The sequence below is a fragment of the Lucilia cuprina genome, chromosome 2 (genome assembly GCF_022045245.1).
Source record: "Lucilia cuprina isolate Lc7/37 chromosome 2, ASM2204524v1, whole genome shotgun sequence".
Taxonomy (NCBI): domain Eukaryota; kingdom Metazoa; phylum Arthropoda; class Insecta; order Diptera; family Calliphoridae; genus Lucilia; species Lucilia cuprina.
In genome coordinates this window covers 50,190,792-50,213,761 of record NC_060950.1, presented here as the reverse complement: position 1 = coordinate 50,213,761, position 22,970 = coordinate 50,190,792, and the positions used below count along the sequence as shown (strand labels likewise).

Here is a 22,970-nt window from a genome sequence, read left to right as displayed (position 1 = left end):
GATCCACGTAGTGGCTGTTGGTTGAACCCAAATTCGCGGGGAGAGTATAAGTGGCGGTTAAAAGACTGATGCATGATAATAGTCAATATTTCGGGATAAGTTCGGTGCTGTTGCCGAAAATCAACAGATACCTCACAGAGGAGTGGCTGTGGGACTAAGCGTTGGAAATGGGTTGGTGTCAATTGTATATGATACAGAATGAATGTAGAGGTATTCGGGCCTTACCCCACCCGTATACCTAAATGAGTGTGTCGTATGTTTTTCTCTATGAATGTGTCGAATAAATGAGATGTGTGCTGGGTTGAATGATGATGGATGAAAGGTATCATATGCAAGTGATACCAATTAATTTTCCTTCCTTGTCCAGATGTGTTCAGAGTATACTCTGTTCATATCAGACTTACCACAGCGTGTCACTGTGAGTAAGAACGATGTCTACGGCTTATTGATGGATCGTGCTTCGGTCCACCGGTTACGTCTCTAGGTGCTGTTGCCGAATCAACAGAGCCATAGTAGTGTGGTTGTCTTACAACGTGACTACTTTGGCAAGAGATTAGATAGCTCGAGTACTCCAGCAAAGTACTTGCGCATGGTACCGGTCATAGCCAATGTGCAAAAATTGCCACCTGAGTCTTCATTGAAGACAAAGGGGCGATGGTAGACCGTTCTCAAGTCTACCCTGTGGATGAAAAAGGCCACCGTGAGATAAGGCCGACACGGCAGGTGCTCACGTTAAAACTCTCGACAGTCAGTCAGACAGACAGACAGACGGACAAGGCTTAATCGACTCCGCTATCTATAAGGATCCAGAATATATAAAGTATATATATTCTAGATCCTTATATGTAGGGTCGGAAATTTATATTATAGAAATTACAAACGGAATAATCTTCTCACGAAGGTGAAGGGTATAATAAGCGCATTTTGGAAAATGTCACCCTAGATCACTCAGGCACCATCTCCTTAAGATAAAATATAACAAGATTTTTAAAAAAGAAGCTTTTAAGTATTTTAAAATTTGTTAACTGTTTCAGTTTTTTTCAGTAAGAGCATTGTATACTTTCTAGACCACCTGAAATTTTTTCTTTTTCCAATCAAAACATTAATCTTGAAATACTTTTTAAAGAATGACAAGCAGATGAGGAATTAAAAAATGTTATTAATGATAAGAAAACGAAAAATAATTTGAAAGAAGTTGATATTCCATTGCATAATTTTAAAATATGGTGTGATATTTTAGATAAAACAAATCGTTTTAACTAATATATATATAATATATATATATATATATAAATATATATATATAATATATATATATATATATATATATAATATATATATATATATATATTATTATATAATATATATATATAATATATATATATATATTATATATATATATATATATATATATATATATATATATATATATATATATATATAATATATATATATATATATATAAAATATATATAATATATATGTATATGTATATATATTATGGCTTCTAACTGCATGGGCGTACCACCAAAAATTAGGGTTGACCAAGGAACACAATTTACTTCTAAATTATTCAGTGATTTAACGAAACTTATAGGAACACATAAAATCCATTAAAAACTGCTTTTAAATCTAGTAACAATGTGAAAGTTGGTCTGAACAATTACCCATTATTTTGTTGGGAATTCGACCAACAATAAAGGAAGAACTCAAATGTTGTCCTTCTGAATTAGTTTATGGTCAAGCGTTAAGACTACCTGGTGATTTGGTAGTTAAAAATAATAATATTCAAACTTTTGATGAACTACTTCAAAGATTAAAATTACATTTAAATACAGTTCAAAGTGAAGTTATTCATCATAGTAATGGTAATAATTGTTTTTTACCTAAAGATCTGTGGAATTGTGAATATGTTTTTTTTTTTATTTAAATACCGAACAATTTAGAATGCCTTATGAAGGGCCCTTTAAAGTTCTTCAAAGGAATAAAAACACTTTTAATATCCAATGTGGTAATGTTATAAAATTTCATTCAATTGATCACATGTGGAAAAATCAACACAACTATCAAATACAAATCAAAAACCTAATACAACCTTTCACATTCAATAATAGTTATTTTTCTTTCAATTATATTACTGGTGGGGGAGTAATGTTGTGTTTCACTACATGCTTTTATACCTTTCATGAACTTGTGTTATTTACTTTATATTACTATGCTTTCAAATCAAGTTTTATGTTTTTATACGCACCATCAAAAAAGATGGGGGTATATTGATTTTGTCATTCCGAGTGTAACGCATCGAAATATTGCTGTAAGACCCCAGTATATATATTCTGGGACCTCGTAAGATTCTAAGACGATCTAGCCATGTCCGTTCGTCTGTCTGTTGTTGGCACGATAGCGTCCACAAAATAAGAGATATTGAGATGAAATTTCCCCAAAATATATATTATTGATCAGAAATGTTTGGTATTGAAAATGGGCAAAATCGGTCAACGATTTCACATAGCCCCCATACAAATGTACCCCCCGGAATAATGTACAATTATCTTCAAATATTCACAAATTCGTTGTTTATGAAGCAGATACCACAATATTTCGCATAGGTCAGTTTTTTGACGTCTGAAAAATAATTCTGCATTATGGCGGACATAGGACCATTATTGGCCCTACCCCCCATATAAGGTCCCCTTTCGAAAATGACTAAATAGCTGATTACTGGCTTAAAAATGGGAATATAGCGATGAAATTCGACACACATAAGTTTCATGCAAGTCAATATCTCTCAACCAAATTTAACACCCCCCCCCCCATATAACGTCCCTTTCAGAAAATGACTTTAACGCTCATTACTCTCTTAAAAATACAAGTATAGCGATGAAATTTGACATAAGTAAGTTTTTTGCTAGCCAAAAAATCTCTATGAAATTTTATGTGGATCGGTCTATAATTGACCCTACCCCCCATATAACGTCCCCTTCAGACTCTCTTAAAAATACAAGTATAGCGATGAAATTTGACATAAGTAAGTTTCTTACTTGCCAAAACCTATATATGAAATTTTATGTGGATCGGTCCATAATGGACCCTACCCCCCATATAAGGTCCTCTTCAAAAAATGACTTTAACGCTCATAACTGGCTTAAACAAGCGAATATAGCGATGAAGTTTGATATAAGGAAGTATCTTACCAGCCAAAAAATCTTTATGAAATTTTATGTGGATCGGTCCATAATTGACCCTACCCCTCATATAAAGTCCCTCCATAAAATTACTATAACGCTCAATACTGACTTAAAAATACGACTAAAGCGATGAAATTTAACAGAAGTAAGTTTTATACTAGCCAAAATCTTACCAAATTTCCCAGCAATAAGTTTTATACTAGGCAATATCTCTCTACCAAATTTTATGTGGATCGGTACATAGTTGATCCTGCCCCCGTAAGAAGTCTCCCCATAAATTTTCTTTAATGCTCATTACTGGCTTAAAAATAGGATTATAGCAATGAAATTACACAGAAGTAAGATTTATACAAGTCAAAATTTACCAAATTTTATGTGGATCGGTTCACAATTGATCCTTCCCCCATATAAGGCCCCCTTCAGAAAACGACTTTAACGTTAATTATGGGCGTAAAAATACGAATATAGCGAAGAAATTTGACATAAGTATGTATCTTAGGAACCAAAACCTTTCCACCAAATTTTATGTGGATCGGTCTATAATTGACCCTACCCCCATATAAGGTCCCCTCCATAAAAGTACTTTAACGCTCATTACTGCTTTAAAAATACGAGTATATGAAATTTCACAGAAGTAAGTTTTTCACAACCCAAAATCTCTTTACCAAATTTTATGTAGAACAGGCCTTAATTGACCCTAACCCCAACATAAGGTCCCTATCAGAAAAATACTTTAAGGCCCATTACTGGCTTAAAAATACGAGTATAGTAATAAAATTCGACTCAATTAAGTTCCTTGCCAGTCAAAAACTCTTAACTTAATTTTATGTGGATCGAGCCTTAATTGACCTACCCCCATTTAATGTCCCCATCAAAAAAAGGAAAGGGCTAAAAAACCAGTAAAGCGATAAAATTCGATATAAACCTAACCTGTAGGAACCAAGATCGTTCTACAAAATTTTACGGAGATCGGTCTATAATTGACGCTACCCCCATATAAGGCCCCTTCAGGAAATGACTTTAAAGCTCAGTACTGTCTTAAAAAATACTAGTAGATTTATGAAATTCGACATAAACTAGTTTCGTGTAAGCTAATATCCTATCTATTCTATAGGAACCGAAATCTCTCTATCAATTTTTATGAGGATCAGTTCATAATAACACCACCCCATATAAATTCCGCCCCAAAAAATGACGCGAAAAATACGAATACCGCAATGCAACTCGACATAAAACAATTTTGATTTAAAATCTCACTACCATATTTTATGACTTTAATGCTCCTTAATGGCTTCAAAATACAAGTAGATCGATGAAATTTTAAACAAAGAAGGAACTGAAATCTTCCTAGAGACTTTTATGAGAATTGGTCCATATATGTACGTATAAATACCCTTACTCGCTATAATAATTAGCACTGTCAATAGTAAAACCCCCATTAATGGACCTCTTTCAAATGTTACCCTGATGTTCTCATTAATATCGATATATAATAAAATATTCAAAATATCAAAGTTCATTTACATATATATCAGTGATTTGATGGTGGGTATAAAAGATTCGGCATAGCCGAATATAACACTCTTGTTTATTTTCAAATAACTTCAAGCACAATCCAAAAAAATCAACATTTGTTTGAATTTTTTCCAATTTGCTTTTATATTTTAAAATTATTAATTCTTAAGTTTAACTTAATTCTTCTTAATTCCAAATCTGGTTTATTTAAAAAAAAATTATTAAAATTGTTTGATTGATTGCATTTTCTAATTTTATATAAACGCAAATTAGTTTTTATTTCAATAGGGATTGATATAAACTATTGGGAAATAATAAAAAAATATTATATAATACAAATATACGACTTTTTTATTATACCCTTCACCTTCGTGAGAAGGTTATATATAAGTTTGTCATTCCGTTTGTAATTTCTATAATATAATTTTCCGACCCTATAAAGTATATATATTCTGGATCCTTATAGATAGCGGAGTCGATTAAGCCATGTCCTTCTGTCTGTCTGTTGAAATCAGTTTTTAGAGGTCCCCAGATATCGGCGAGATCCGAATCTTCAATAATTCAGTTAGACATGCTTTCAAACAAAATCTATAAATAACGGAGCAAAAATGAGCAAAAATCCGAGACAACCTCTGAAAATTTCATAAAAAAGCCACATTTTTTCATACTTTGTTAAAAAAGCAACAACAACACTGTGAATTGGATAAAGATGTATATGTGCGTGTGGAGATGTATTTGGTATTTGTGTATTTTTTTTGTATGTTTTGATGCTGTTCTGTTCTCACGAACGTGAAGGGTATAAAAAGAACAAGGAGATAAAGCAGTAATATGTTGGTAATACAGCTCATATTTGTTTGAGGGTCGTAATACAGTTTGACGGTGGTATTACAGTACAACGGTTAATATTTCTTTCTGTTACATTTATATTTGTTTGTGTGTATGTTATGTGTGACATGTGAAATAAATAAAAACTGTTTTTTAAAACATGCTTGGTGAAGGGTATATAAGATTCGGCACAGCCGAATATAGAAACATTACTATCGGAATTACCAATATCGTTAAAGTTCCTTTAAACGAACCGTTACCGTTATAATAATAAATCGCCTGTTAAAAAACAACCTTGGGCCCTTGTGAATATTAGAACTGAAAGTTTTGACATTTGACATTTTCTTACAAGATTGAAGTTAAAGAAATAATTTATACTATAAATTGTAAATTTAACACTTGAAATATAATTATTCAATTCACAATCAATGTTGTGTGCGTAGTATGGCAGAAGTTGCTACAATAGTTGTAACAATGTTTTTGGTAGCTCTATACAACTACTACGACGAAAAAATATGACTGCTGTGAGCAGTGTTGCCAAAACCTATTTGGGAAAAAGTGCTAGATTTTTTTTTCAAAAAAAATGCTAGAAAGTGTTAAAAATAAAGAAAAAATACTAGAAAAAAGTGCTAAGAAAATATTATTTCTTTCATTTATAATGGAACGAGTTTAACACTAATTTTAATTTTATATACAGATTTATTAATTTATCTATTACAATACAATTACAAATTATACTCAACCCAATTTACCGAGGGTAAATTAAGATCAAAGTTTCTTGTAGGAATTGAACCAACAACCAGCAGACTGACTAGCACACTAACAAACATATAGCATATAGCCTACCGTAGCACCCAAATTTATATATAGATTTTTTTCGATTCTTACTTTAACAATCCAAAAAAGTGGATTTTCCAAATCTATCTTTTAGATTTTTGCTCTATTTTTTGTACTATTTTCAACTGCATAAATATAGGTTTTAGCTTAGTACGCGAACCTACCAAATCCACTTATTTTGGGATGATTTAAATACGGCGTTTAAAAATTTCAATTTAAAAGCAGTGAAAATATAACAAATTTGTTGAAAATATATTTGAAATATAAATTGACTGTTTCCCAAAATTGATTTTAATCTCAAAATTAAAAAAAATATTGATTTAAGAAGTAATTCCAGAACTGATCATTTGAATTTTCTATGTGAATATTTTTGAAATTGAGTTTATCATTATGATATTTGGAATTAAAAAGACACAAAATTCAATTCTTTGTACAGTATGTGTCTGTTCAATAACTTAAAGTTTTTACTAATTTTAACAAAAATATTTGAAATTTTTATTGAAATATAAAACCAATTTGCTATAACTTGTAACACTTTTTTGTTAATGAAAATACATATTCTTACAATTCCAAAAAAAAAAAAATGGAAAATTCTTAAAAACGTATTACTGTGCATTTTTTTATTTTTTTGATATATTCTGGTCCTGTGGCGCGAATTTCTATATAGTATCTATATTGAAACAATTATTGTTAGTAGTAGATTTTTTGGAATAATTTAAATATCTCTAAAAAATTTTTAGAATTTTTGAATTATTTCTTTTGAATATTATACGAATCGATAATTCTACAAATAACCGGTTAAAACTTTCTTTTATATTACACATACTTTGTAAACATATTATTACAGAAAAAACTATTAAAATTAACGAAAACAAAATATGTAAAATATATTTGAAAAATGCTAGAAAAGGTACTAGGTGCTAGATTATATTTTTGGGTGCTAAATGAGTTTAAAAAGTGCTAAATCTAGCACTAAAAGTGCTAAATTGGCAACACTGGCTGTGAGCAACCCTCATAAGTTAGTGTGCTTTTTTTAAATTTGAGTTAGCTACAACCATAGAAAAATAAATAGAAGTGTTACTGAGAGTAAGAAATATTACTCTCTCACATGTACAGGTTCTGTGTGAATTTAATACAATTGTATGAGTATTTTTATTTTTGTTTAAATAAAATAACAAAAATACGAAAGTACATAATGTATCCGAATTCATCATACCCTACCCCATTGCGAGTAAGTAGCAATAAGTTATTTAGTATTTTTTAATGTAGAAGTTATATTCAAGAGATTGATGTTTGCTTAATTAATGAACGTACTACTCATTATAACAATATATAGTCAAAATTTCGCATATATAAAATTTGTTGAGTCGAATTTTATAAATACCCTATTCTTGTATAGCATAAACCGCTTACAAAAAAGTTCAATAGGCTAATTTATGGACGGATTACATCATTACATGGACGCAGGTGTTACAAACTTTAAGACATAAACAAAATGCCGTTCCCATTAGTGTGGTGTAGGGTGTATTTTGACTGCATTTGGGCTGCTTTGAAATTAACAATAATCGTTCATATCAAGCGTTAATTTTAGCATAAGCACAATTCCTTTGGCAAAATAGCCCCTGCTGCTGCAATAAACACTCCTAAAAGTTATGTTTTTCCTATAAAATTATTGAAAATATTTTCAGAAAAAAAAACAAATTTTTCAATCGTTTTTATTTTTTTAATATAATTTTCGAGTGTCAATATTGACTCAACCCAGCAAACACAAAGAGTTTATTTAAAATTAAGAATAATTTTTAATGAAGATCTTTCTTACATTGGTCAACTGATATTGAATAAAAATGGCTAATTCAAAACATTATTTCATAAAATATCGAAATATAATATCAAACAAAAATATAAAAACTTTTTAGACGAAAGAGTTTGTGTTTGTTGGGTTGCATATTTTTCAACTAATACATTCTCACGACTTAGGTTTTTGACAGCAGACTTAGGTTCTGTCACTCTCAGTTTCATTTCTATGTATACCTATTCTATGGCTACAACCATATAGTAGTACATATAGGCGAAACTGAAGGGGTTTCCAAAGAAAAATTTTTATTCTCTTCACACAGACGAGCTCTAAGAGAATAAAACAAACTTGTGAGAACTAAACGCACTCACTAAACATCAAATTTTCTTCGCAAAATTGCGGGGATAGTACCACTTATAAGTTTTTCTTATCACTTAAACTTAATGTTTATTATTTTTTTCAAAACTTTTCATTTATTTAAAACCCCGAAAATAATTTATATTTTACAAACGAAAAAAAAATATTTTTTATTCTTTAACATTTTATTTTAATTAAAATTGAAAAATGAAAAGCTGTACATTTTAGTATTGAAAATTAAAAAGTATTTTACATACTTTTTTAAATTCAACAAAAAAATAACAAAAAGACGTGTTTATATTATGTTTTAAAATAAAATATCTTTTCAAAAATATAAATAACTAATATCTTCATTCACTGCCATATAAAATTTCATTAATAACACACAAAGAAAACAACGTCCAAAAAATACATTTTTTATTTAGTACCTTTTGAACAACTGTGTTTATTTTTGTGCTTCTACTAATACATTCTCACCAGTTAGGTCTTTGACGAGGGACTTAGGTCCTTTCGCCTATATACTACTATATGGCTACAACTATTACAAATATTTTTAGTAAAAATGGCAAAAGCAAGTCAAAAACTGATATAAAAGTAGGTTTGTGTATAAAAGGCTTATCGGACATTGTAATGTTGGATTATACAATCCATTTTTATAAAAAATTAAAATATTTTCTTTTTAATTTTGAAAAACGAAATTGTTTAAAAACATAAACAGCTGTTAATGATTAAGCCGAAAATATTTCATGTCATGTTTACGTACAAATTGCATATGTTCACTTGCGGCATCTTCTAAATACTATCACCGGCGCGATGAAGACTATTTTACCTTAACTTTGATTTACACTGTTTAGTTATGACAAAACTATAAACATATCATAGAAGGTGTTATTATTTTAAGACTTTTTTCTTTCAACAATTTTTTTAGCCTATCACAAAACTTTAGTATTTTATGACAGTACGACTTGATAGCAGAAGTCGGCGGCGCGGCTTGCAAAATATTCCCAGTGCCAGCCCCCGCCGATTTGAGCCGTCACGGCTTGTATCTTTGATATAGAAAACATACATAGCGGTGGAATTTGGCATAAACATGTTTTATAAGAGCATACGGTCTCCTCCAGAAAATGCCTTTAAAGCTCATAACTGGCGAAAAGAAGCATTAATAGTGATGAAATTCGGCGAACCGTCTCGGCTTGTAACTCTGATATGAAGTCCCATTCAGAAAATGATTTGAAACTCTCATAACTATCTAGAGGAAGCATATATAGCGGTAAAATTCGGCATAAACATGTTTTATAGGAACTTAAATCTCTATGATCGGTCCATAATTGACCTTACCCTTCAAAAAATGTCTGTAACTCGCAGTATTGCCTTAAAAGTACGGATATGCTCGGCCCAATTATGTTTCATACAATCCAAAATATCTCTTCCAACTTTTTTAAGGATTGACCCTAAACCCTAATTATCTTGCTAAATATTAAGAGGGTTGGTTTATAATTATAAGGGTTGGTTTAAAATTACGTAAACGCTAACTGCCTGGAAAATGCGAGTACAGCGCAGAAATTGGAGATAACTAAGTTTATTACGAACCAAAATCTCTCTACCAAATCTTATGAAGATCGGTTCATAACTGATCAGAAAATTTCTTTAGCGCTCACAACTGGCTTAATAATATGAGAGTAGTGGTGAAATTTATCGAAAATCACTGATGTCAATATTAATTGCGAATAGTAAAATTCGGTATATCATGAATTCCATGAGAAATCAATCTTTTATTTTTTGTTAACACATACTCTATTTGACACATAAAATTTACAGCGATTTAAATTTATTTGAAAGCTACAAAAAATCAACGAGTTATAAATCGGATTTTTTTTTATTTAAAACCCAATCTATTACTATGGATAAGTTATTTTTTTCTAATTAATATAATTTTTATATTAAAAAGATTCATTTATTGCTAAATAAAAAATTAATTCAATTCAAGTTAGTGAGCTCTGTGAAAAACTTAAAAGGAAAGGAAATGCAAGATATTATGGAACATATGTACAAATAAATGATATTGACATAAGTAACTCTTACCAGCATAAGAAGTCAAAAAAACAAATTTTGGATTACGACAACCTTGTAGTAAAGTGCAATACGCATTTTGTTCAAAAATGCCTTTTATTTACCTGAAAGCTGCGAAATTCTAAATTTTTATTTATATCGATTTCAAACAATAAATCTTTTTCCAACAGTGTGCGGTGAACCAATTCTCTAACTGCCTTCAACTGCGTTTCTTTGGGAGTTTCATTTATTAATTGTTTCGGAATTTGTGCTGCAAATACTTGAAGACAAAAAAACATTTATTATTGTTTATACATGTTTATACTCGTATATTAATAAGAAACAGAATAAAACATTATGCCCTGGAAAAATTCTCAAAATGCTATTTATAGGCAATTCGGACATATATAGACAATTGTACAGAACTCTGACCGATCTTAAAAACTGTTTGTATTTTATATCACCATTTCAACTTTCATACTGGCTGGTTAAAGTTTAAAAAGTATATCAGTAATCATATTCGTAATGATAACGAAGCCAAGAAAGGATTTGATATTAGCATCATCCTGTAGATCTATTAGATTACTGTCTTGTCTGTCAAACCTATTTCAAAAAACATTCTTGAACATCCAACTTATTATTCAAGACCACTAAACAATGTGAACATCCCACAATATGATCATACCACATACATATATTGAAGATAAGAGGCTCCATATAAGACTAAAAGCTTCCAATATACAGTAGGTAATAAACCATCACTCCAAGTTAAGCCTTGGCTGCAAAGTAAGGTTGTTATTCGATTAATCGAGGAACAGTTTTTGTTTTTCTTCGAACGAATAAAAATTTCCAATTTAGAATAAAGAGTAATTTGAACAATTTTTGTCGAATATTCGAATAATATTTTAATGTTACTTTTTACCCATATTTTATTATTATGTCTAAACAAAGAAACAAATCTTCTAATTTTTGAAATTTATAAAAATTTATATTTTGCAATGTTAAAAGTAGAATGCTTCCTATTTTAGAAGTGATACAATGGATTTTTTAAAAAACCTGTTTATGTAGAATTTAGTTGCTATACTTGTATTTTTAAGTGAGTTAATTTATTTTCTAATGAGGGTTTATATGGGAGGTAGGATCGATTATTGACCGATCCCTATAATATTTTACAAAAACACTACTGCAAAGTCATCCTATAATTGAAAGACTATTTTAACCGTCTTGTCTATACCCGAGCAAAATTACGTACATCAATACCCAACATACCCGGATATGTCATACAATTTATATGGCTATTTCATATTCTTATACATTTCTAGTGTATAATTTAGATAATTAATAAAACTAATTTAATAAAACGTTTTTGATCATAAACCGTTAAATTATAGCAATTTCTTTTGAAGTTTTCTTATTGCTTTCCTATTTACAAAAATGTCATATGCTAAAAACCTAATGAAAACGCCTTTATAACGTATAATGTACATTATGCAGAATTTAACTTTGACTTCAAGAAACTATTACTCAATGTCCGGGAAAGATAATTGAACAAACTGGTTTTATATATTATTTATCAAGGTGTATAAAATCGATTAGCATTAAAATAATTGTTTTTGCTGTCGTTAATAGGGAAGTTTTTTGTAAAAAAAGATAGCTAAGTCATGGTCAAAAATTTAAACTTAAATATTTTTGTTTATATGGGAATAAAATTATTATAATCAGCATAATTTTAATTTATCAAGTCATACACAATAAAAAAATACTTCATTAAAATCGGCCCGTATTTGTTAATGTTACAGGGTCCACAAATATGAATAAAGACACATGACTCTATATTTGGAACTAAATTTGTTGTTTAGGAAAATTAAACAATATTTTATGTGAAAATTGATGAATCTGTTTAAAAAATACAGGTTTTTATTGGATAGCTGAAATTTCGCGTACCATCCTTAAAAGTGATAAAAAAGTAGGGTAAACTTTTGATCGTGTTGACAAGTTTAAACTTCTCACAAGAGAGTTGTCGGAACTCGTTGATGCGAGTGAGTAATTTCCTATATGTGAGAGTCGGACTACTTTTTATACTTTGGTATTAAGTATTATTCATTTTTACTTGTTGTTATCTTAGTACACAAACGTGATAATAGGGCTACAAAACGTGTGTGTTTGAAAATGATTGCCCCAAATTATCCACAATTTGTTTAAACTCATTTTTAAACTTTTTCGGTATGCACATAATGTTTACTGGTACTTGCCCTAATATTTCCGTATATCTTCAAAAGTTCGTCAAGAAATTCACCAAAAATGATCTTATTTTCATGTTTATACTTTTTCCGATAGAAACAATTCAAACTATATGGAAACTATTTTGAAAAAATGCTATTTAGTTCAAAATATTTTTTAAAATATTCAAAGGTTTGAAGCGTTGATTATTGGTGTCTATAGTCTAGTATATAGTTTAGTCTAATGTGAAGAATATGGTATAGTCTATAGATTGTATTAATGTACATACATATGTATGATAGTTTAAATTTTTCATGTTGCAAATTTAATTTTGTTAGTTCTTTATCCATATTTCAGAAACTGCCGATGCAAAACATTAGAAATTGCTTCCAAGTTCACAAGGCTAGACACTTTCAAAATATCTATTATAATAAAGAAAACGAAAAATTTAATTTATTGGTTTAATTTTCATTTCATTTTTACTAAATAAAAAAAACTTTAATTTATGAATTATTTCTATTAATAAAAATATTTTCACAGTCTGTTGAAATTTGAGTTAATTTACTTATTTAAAAGTTTAAACTCATCCCATTATCGATTTTAATCGGACACATCTAATATTACTACAATATCTACTATTAAGGATTGACCTTCCTTAACCCGCGCCAAAAACTATGACACCAATACTGTGGAGATCTGTGGGATCGATTTTTGTGGAGCTTATATAATTACTGTTATTAAAAATAAGTAAGAGTGCTATATTCGGCTGTGCCGAATCTTATATACCCTTCATTAAACATATTAGTTTTATAAATTTTAAAAATTTTCCCCTACTACATTTTTATTACATCAAAAGCAAAACAAAATGAACAAGAAGAACGCTAAACGAAATATAACACAAAATACACAAGGCAATTAAACCAACAGACATCTAAACATACATAAAACCAATCTACGTCCAAATATACGAACAGAATTCACAAAAAGAAAATAAAAACAAAATACACAACTCAATGAAGCCAACAGCATCCAAACATACAAAACAAAATACACAACTGAATAAAACCAAATTAGGGTTCTATAAATCGACTTTTTGTCGAAAAAAGTCGAAGTCGACTATTTTATTCCAAAAAGTCGAAAAGTCTGAAAGTCGAAAAATGTCAAAATGTCGGAAAAAGTCGAAAACTCGAAAATTGTAGAAACAACTCAAAAAAAGTGGAAAAAAAGTCAAAAACTCTATAATAGTCGGAAAAACTCGAACTCGACTATTTATAAAATACTTATAGTCGAAAAATCAACTTTTCATAAAATGCAAAAAGTCGAAAAGTCGACTTTTAACTAAATTAAAAGAGTCGAAAAGTCGACTTTTCGTTTCAACTATAGAACCCTAAACCATTGAACACTAAGAAGTGAAACGCTGTCATTTTTCTACAACAACAACGTTACGCTCTTCTCACAGACGAGTTCTGTGTAACTCCAACACACATGTAAGAAACTTACTCTCTCTCCAAACTTCAAAACTTTGTCGCGAAAATTCGTGGCTTATAGAACTTGAAAATATTTTTTATCACTTACCGTTATATTTTATTATTTTTTTGCACACTTTCAATATATTTAATAGCCCGAAAAGATTTAATTTTTTACAAACGAAAAAAAATATTTTTTTTTATTTTTTTGACATTTAATTTTTGTTGTTGAAATTAAAACGAAAAAAGAACAATGTTGTAAATTTTCGTATGGTACAAGAAAAAAATATTTCAACTAACTTAATTATTATTTCAATATTGCAGATTAAAAAGCAATGATACGTTCATATATAATGTTTATAGATAAATTATGTTGCAAAATATTTAATGAAATCTTCTAAAATATAAATTCAAATGAAATAATTTTTTTTTTTAAATTTTTAAATCCGATTTTTTGCAACTATGTTGGCTTGAGAATTCTACTAATACATTCTTAGAGTTAGGTACCGACTGACAGTAGACTTAGGTACTTTTTGACAGCGTTTCACTTCTTATTTATTCTTTGCCCTAAACCAAATACATCTACACACACGTGTACATCTTTTTCAATATACAGTGTTGTTGATGCTTTTTTAACAAAGCATGAAAAAACAAGCAAGAGTGCTATATTCGACTGTGCCGAATCTTATATACCCTTCACCATAGCGTATTTTAAAAATACTAGTTTTATATTTTCCCGACAACATTAATATTACACCAAAAGCAAAACAATCTGAACAACAACAACGCTAAACGAAATAAAAAACAAAATACACAAGGCATCTAAACCAACAGACATCTAAACATACATAACGAAAAACACAGAAAAACAAAATAAACAACGCAATAAAACCAACCTACATCCAAATATACGAACAGAATTCACAATAACAAAACGAAAACAAAATACACAACTCAATGACGCCAACAGCATCCATACATACAAAACGAAATACACAGCTGAATAAAACTAAATACATCTACACACGCACATGTACATCTTTATACAATTCACAGTGTTATTGTTGCTTTTTTAACAAAGCATGACAAAAATGTAGCTTTTTAGATGAAATTTTCAGAGGATTTATGCTAATATCTCCGTTATTTATAGACCGATTTTGCTGATTTAAAATAGCGATCTTCTCGAAAGCATGTCTAACTGAATTATTGAAGATTCGAATCTCGCCTATATCTGGGGTACTCTAAAAACTGATTTCAACAAACAGACAGGCGGACATGGTTTTATCGACTCCGATATCTATAAAGATCCAGAATATATATACTTTATAGGGTCGGAAAATTATATTATAGAAATTATAAACGGAATGACAAACTTATATATACCCTTCTGACGAAGGTGAAGGGTATAACAATTAATTAAATTGTGATGTTTTAAGCATAATTAAAAGAAATTGTTGCAGAAAATATCATTTTATTTAACATTTATAAGATTAATTACCCAAGTTTACAAATTAATATTTTTTGTTTGCTCATGGAATGAAACATATATTTTTGGAAAGGGCTATGTCCGGTTGTTAATGAACAATTTTTATTATTTCATATACGTCGATATAAAGTGGTGTTTGTTAAACATCCTTCTTCAAAAGTGATGGAGAAATATTTGAAAATGAGAATGGATTTTTGGTACTTCTTGAAATTTCTATAATACTGAACCTAGGTATTTATCGTTCTTCAAAAGGTACTTTTTGAATTTTGTAAAATATCGGTAGTACAACATTAAGAAATAGAGAGGATACCACAATTTTACAAATTTAAAATTTTTTACAAAACCTATAAAACGGCTCGCTAACAAGGTAGCGGGTTATAAGCTAGTACATTATAAAATATTAAATAAAAGAATTTTAATAGTTTTTGATTAAAAAATAAGCAGAATCATAAAATTTTAAACATTTCGGCCTATTTTTAAATCGAATTACATAACTCATTGAGTAATTTTTTAGATTTAATATGACTATACTCTAAAAATAACAAGTAAGAAATTATGTTTTAGTTTTCATAATAAAGCATTTGGCTTGATTTGTACCTCGCCTCCGATATATTTAAGCAATTTATTGTTAAAAAACTAATTTGCTTCATAGGGGGCTTCCCAAAAGCCGCCCGTTTTAGGCGATCCTCATAAAATTTGGAGGATTAATTTACGGTTACATAAAATGTATTTTTAAGTGAATAGTGGACATTAAAGTCATTTTTTGAATAGGGCTTTGTAAGCGGGCTTGGGTTAAAAGAGGCCCGAAATTCAACATTGTCTTCATGAGCTACTCAGGCAAACCCAATATACCCTCTCCACTAAAGTGGTGTACAGTATAAAAAGGACAATAAATATCAGAATCTATACTGGTAGTCAACATGTTAATAAGATGGCGAGATGATAGTTCTCTTATATGGGTAAGAGGACACGATATATAAATATAAATAATATTGCTTATAGCTTAGCAAAAGCTGGAACTACGATGGCTATTCTTGATATAGACCAGTTTTATAGTGTTTCCCTAGCGGCCATTAAAAGCCATATATCCGATATTTAGCTCAAGACGGATGGTCACATGAGTGGTGTATCTAGAAAGCACTGTATTTAAATAACTATTTTATTATTTTAAGTACTTTGAATTAATTTTTTTTATGGGAAAGCTTTTGCATTAGTAAACACATACTTAATGTATTCATATTGTAATATGAAAAAGAAAATGTTATTTTTGTCGATAAATTATTAAGATTTTTTTTAAATTTATTTATATTTTTCGGGATTTAGAAATCCCGGGATCCCGATATCGGGATTTTTCCTGTACCACATGACACTGCACTTTATATTGATTCCAAGCTACCTAAAGTCTGTTTAGATGATAAAATCTAAACATAGTGTTTTTCCTAGTTCGTATATGGACTTTGGAGAAGATAAATTGTTTTCCTTGAATATGTGGTGTCAAGCCCCCCATTATTCTCTAAATGTTCACTTGAATGTCAAAGTTCTTCATGTAAAATTAAAGCTGTATTGTTTCATAGATATATTTTTTTATTTAATAAATGTGGGGGCTTCAAGCTCCCCAGATGAAGGTCCGCCCTTTTTTCTGCAAAATATTCAGAAGATCTATTAATTATCAGATGCAACATTAAGAATAAGATACCCAGATAAACGAATTTTTGTATTTAATTAATGTGGGAGGTGCCGCTCCCCTCTTCCTAGTGATGTAAAAAGATTTATTCAAAAAAATGTTGCATAGTGGGAGCCTATAAATATGTATATAGAAAAACCAATAAATAGGAAACAAACTTTTACAAAAAAGTACCAAAAATTAATAAGATTTTTACCCCTTAAACGTCCCAAAAGTACCAAACTTATATTAGTAATTTTTCAATAAGGTACGAATGTGATCTAAATTTTATTTCTATGTTCACTGGTTAAAATAGTACATAAAGTTCAAAAAAGTACCAAATATGTACAGTTTTTTTTTTGTAGTATCCCTTTTAGGTTTGCAGATATCAGGTTACCGAATTTACCCGTTTTTACACCCTAAAAATATGAATTTCTAAAAATCTAAAAATTGATCTACATAACCAAAAATAGATTTTGTGTCAAAATATTATGTTTCTAGCTTCTGCCGTTTAGGCTGTGCGATGATCAATCAGTCAGAAACGCAACTCTTTAATATTTTTTATAATGATACTAGCTTATAACCTGCTACCTTGTTAGCGGGCCGTTTTATAGGTTTTGTAAAAAATTTTAAATTTGTAAAATTGTGGTAATTTCAAGATTGTGAGTCTAATATTATAGAAATTTCAAAAAGTACCTTTTAAAGATCGAAAAAGTTACCTGTTATGGGTTCTCACTTAATCCGGGCCATACATACTTAATTACATGTTTCTAGGTTCAGTATTATAGAAATTTCAAGAAGCGCCTTTTGAAGAACGATAAAGTACAAAAAGTCCCCATTTATATGTTATCATTTACTACGGTCTCTATATGCTTAATTTCACGTTTTAAAAAGTTCCTTTTGAAAAACGAAAAAGTACCAAAAAGTTCTCTATTACAGATTCTCACTTAATCCTGGTAATACATGCTTAATTTCACGATTCTAGGTTCAATATTATATCAAAATTCAAAAAGTGAATTTTGATGAAGAAAAGTACCAAAAACAACCCTTTTATGGGATCTCACTTAATTCAGGCATTTAATTTCATGTTTCTAGGTTCAAAAAACCCCTTTTTATGGATTCTCACTTAATCCGGGCATACATACTTAATTACAAGCTTCTAGGTTCAATATTATAGAAATTTCAAAAAGTACCAGAAATAGCACTTTTATGGGATTTGATTTAATCCGAGCCATACATGCCTAATTTCATGTTTCTAGGTTCAATATTATAGAAATTTCAAAAAGTACTTTTTAAAGAACCGAAAAGTACCAAAATTACCCCTTTTATCGGATCTCACTTAATCCGGGCCATACGTGCTTAATTTCATGTTTCTAGGTTCAATATTATAGAAATTTCAAAGTGTCTTTTGAAGAACGATAAAATACCAAAAACACCCCTTTTATGTGATCTCACTTAGTATTATAGAAATTTCAAAAAGTACCTTTTGAAGAACAAAAAGTACCAAAAGCATGAAGTGCAAAAAAAAGTACCAAAATACAGTTTTATCCGTTTTTTCCCTTGTTTTTTACACTTGTTCTAAAAACTTTTTTTTCATCGGAACGGCCTCATTATTTTTCTTTAAATATTTTTTAACGCAAATAACTCTGTTTCACACAATAAGGATATGATTTTTGGAGATTACAATTGAAAAATACTTAACACTTGTCCTTTTAACAAAAAAAAAAAAAAAAAACAATAAATTCTAAAAAATAATTAAAAAATAATTTGAATAACGCAACGAAATTAACTGGAATTCTAAAAATGCAAAATACTTTATTGTCCTGCAAATTCTGATGAACAAAAAACAAAATTCTCTTAAAAAAGTAGGCAAAAAACTTAGTTGATTCACTGCATATACATATGAATTAATTTGTTAATTTATTTATTAAGATTATTCGACACAGTTATAATTTTCACTTCCAATAATGCATAAACTGCCAATTATACGTTAATATAATCTATTGATAATTCATGCATATATGAATTTATTTTAATTACCAAGCGAATGTGATAAATATATAAAGAAAACTGACACCAACGCTTCTCTAGCGCCCATTGTATAAGATGTACTGAACAAAAGCCCGCATAAGAACAGAAAAATTTTAATTTGTATGATCGACGATAGTGTTGCCACAAAATCAAATTTTAGATTTGTATTATAAAAACTGGAAATTTTAAATCCCGATTTTTAATCGAAATTTAAAATTCATGCCACTACAGGTTCAGCCAAACGCCGAACTTATTATGCAAGATACAAAATGATGAAACAGAACACGACCGTATCTTTAAGCATAAACCTTGTCATGTCTCTCTATTTCTTTCTATTTAATTTTGTTATTATTTTTCGTTGCCTATTTACCTGTTTTTTTTTTTTTTTAATAATATGTATGGAAATATTTTGTGAGTGTGGTAACGTTGTTGAGAGAATGAGTACCTAAATATGTGAGCATAAAAATGAACGCTCTCAAAATAAAATCATTAATTCTTGCCTTCCCTGTCAGCAACTCAACAACTAACTTTAAATGCATCAAAAGCAAACTTTTTCTTCAAATAGTGGATACTTAAATAAATAATGGATAATTTTCTTTTTCATATCTATTGTAAAACTTAATTATATTTTAAGTAAACTCTTATATGGAAATTTTTTAACTATAAGTTAACTGAATTATACCCCATTTACACATACACGAAATCTAGTAAATTTCATAGACCGTTTACACTTAATATTTTTAGCATTTAGGAGGATTAAAATTTTTCTAATACTTCTTAAAATTTTGTTTAATAAAAAAATATAAGGAAAATGGAATATTTATTAATAATTTATTTATAATAAACAATTAGAAATAGAATTATAACATTACCTTTTATTTTAAATAAAGTTCTGATTCATGTTTTTCAATTTATACAAATTTTGTCGACATTTTAGTTTTTGTTTCCTCTTTTTGTTTTTCTCTTTTTTCTTGTACAGCGTCGTATTTTTTAGTATTATTCAGAAAAAACAGAGTTGGATCACTAAAAACTATTAGATTTTGAGTAGATTTTAACAAAATCTAGTTACGATTTGTCTCGAAATCTCATAAGTACTAGATTTTCTGTATGTGTAAATGGGGTATTATACTTTGCTTTTATAAAATATTGTATAAAATCTTGTTATTTTCTTTCTTTATACAAAACATATTAAAAAAGAGTAATCTGAAAGAAAACTATTTTCAGCGCTTATTCTTAAAGCTATTTATCGGCTCAAGTTCTTTAGATTCACAAAGTAGGTGAAAATACCCTGTATATAGAAACATTTTTAAGATTTGGAGAGAAGTCCAGGAGTCTATTAAATCCCAATATTAAAGTTTGGTTTTATTTCTGAAAAAAAGGAAAAAAATGCAAATATGGTCAAAAATCGTCATTTTAATGATATTAAAATATATAAGATATAATATTTCGATTGATAGTAACCCCTTAACACAATTTTAAGCAAAAAAACTCGAATATAATTTTTGTGTTTCGTATAATATGGTCTCATATGAAATATAGGAAAAATTCGAATACTTTTGTGAGGCAATTTTATGGACTTTTTTTAAAAAAGTTAAATCAATTGATGTAAATGTAATTTTTCCCAAATTTTGGGAAATCTGGGAAAACATTGATGGGACAACAATTCTACATAAATGTTAGTTTGGGTTGATTTTAAGGATTTTAATGATGGACAAAAACAAAGACTACTAAAATATAAGTAAGAAAGTTTAGTTGGTCATGTCGGTACATAATATGCAGGTTTACCACAGTAAGGATTTGATTTGTTATTCTAACCAGCAAAAGACCTAACCAGGTAAAGGTTATAGAAATAGTAGTGTAAAGTAAAGACTGTAGTTTGTGGAGGCTATGGATATATGTTATATAAAAACAGAAAAATGTTGAAACTGATCAAGTACAAATCATCTTCTGAGTTCATGGCTGCCCATTTGGTTTAGTATTTACGCTTACTTAGTAATTTATCGTTTATGATTCATTTACTAGCTTTTAAACAATTCCATGAAAAGGTAAACCACGACTGAAAAAATAAAACCCTTACAACTTCTGCATTTTTGAAGATAATTCAACAAAACTTGTATATGAAATATATGATTTTGAAATAGGTCTATTTTTACACCTCACCGCAATACAAACGACACGAAAATATCACTTTTTAGCTCATAATTCTGTTAATTATAATACTATCCCTGCAAAAATCGGCAGATCTAAAATGTTTATAAGCCTTTAAGCCGATTATCATAACGACTACACCTCATTTGACCCTAGTTCCATTCAAAGTTTAATTTCAGAAAAACACTTCAACGTCCGTAAATCACCTTTAATCACTAGTTTTATGATAAAATTTGGCACAAATAAGTTTTATATGATTTAAAATCACACCCTATAATTTTATTATCGGTCCATATTTGACCCTAGTCGCCATATAACTCCAGTTTTTTATTTTTATATATAAATTGCTTAAACATGTATATAGGTCGGCCATGTCCGACTGCACTTTCATACTCCCTTTGATTTGTTGAAGTGTGTATATGCATATATTACCAAAATATATATTTTATAACCTAAAAAAAGTTAGGAGAAAAATCTGTCACATATGATGTGTCACGTACGATATTTAAAAATGTTCATTACAAAATTATATTATTTTTATACCCTACACCACTTTAGTGGGGAGGGTATATTGGGATTGTGCTGATGTTTGTAACATTCAAAAATATTCGTCCTATACCCACCTTAAAGTATACTAATAGGCTTAGAATCATTTTCTGAGTCGATTAAGCTATGTCCGTCCGTCTGGCTGGCTGCCCATGTAAACCAGGCCGCAATTTTCAAGATAATTGGATTAAATTTGGCACACGCTTCTTTTGGCCCAAGCCTATTGAAAATGGTTAAAATCGGTCCATTATTTCGACTATCCCCCATACAACCGTACCACCAAATAGGGCCTTTGGGCTTGTAATTAATTTAAATGATCTATTATGTTAACAAAAGTCGACGAAACCTAGTTTTATAGAACTTTAAATGACACTACCGATTTTTGTAATGATCGGGCTTCATTTGACCCTAGCCCCTATACAAACTCCCCTTCAGAAAATGACTTTAAGGTCAAAGGACTTTACAAACACTAATAACACTTTTAAATTCTAAAGGATAGGGCCATATTTTGCCCTACTCCCCTTTGAGCCCTCTTGTACAAAATCTCTTTTTTACCAAAAAAGAAGTAAAAATTTTCCGAAATAAAGTTAAAAAACAAACCTAATGCTTTATATTTTTAAATAATCCCCATTTTTAACATACATACTAACTGACGTAGGGTATCATGGTCGGCTACGCCCGACTATACATTCATACTTGTTTTTGTTTAAAAATTAGAGGTTACTAATGAAAAATATGTCCATAGTGTAAGAAATTAGATTATAATGAACATTAATGTAGGGGATGTTTTGTTTTTTCTGTTGTTGTTGTTCTTTTTTTTTAAAAAGTACAAATAACTTTAGAA

At 29.3% G+C, this 22,970-nt stretch overlaps 1 protein-coding gene across 3 annotated transcripts in view; it reads right to left on the bottom strand.

The window, feature by feature from the left end:
- The window catches only part of LOC111691033 (alpha-N-acetylglucosaminidase), a 51,683-nt gene extending 32,094 nt beyond the window's left edge, over positions 1–19,589 (bottom strand). For 2 of the 3 annotated variants that reach the window (XR_006941562.1, XM_046956251.1), the window contains exons 1-2: positions 19,442–19,589; positions 10,692–10,846 (exon numbers count right to left, since the gene is read on the bottom strand). Coding sequence is in view for 2 of the 3 variants with exons in the window: in XM_046956251.1 (XP_046812207.1) it covers positions 10,692–10,846; positions 19,442–19,499 (213 nt within the window). In the remaining variant the exon portion in view is untranslated. The remainder of the gene's footprint in view (positions 1–10,691; positions 10,847–19,441) is intronic. The other variant, XM_046956250.1, reaches the window with a different exon arrangement.
- Between the last annotated feature and the right edge of the window lie 3,381 nt (positions 19,590–22,970).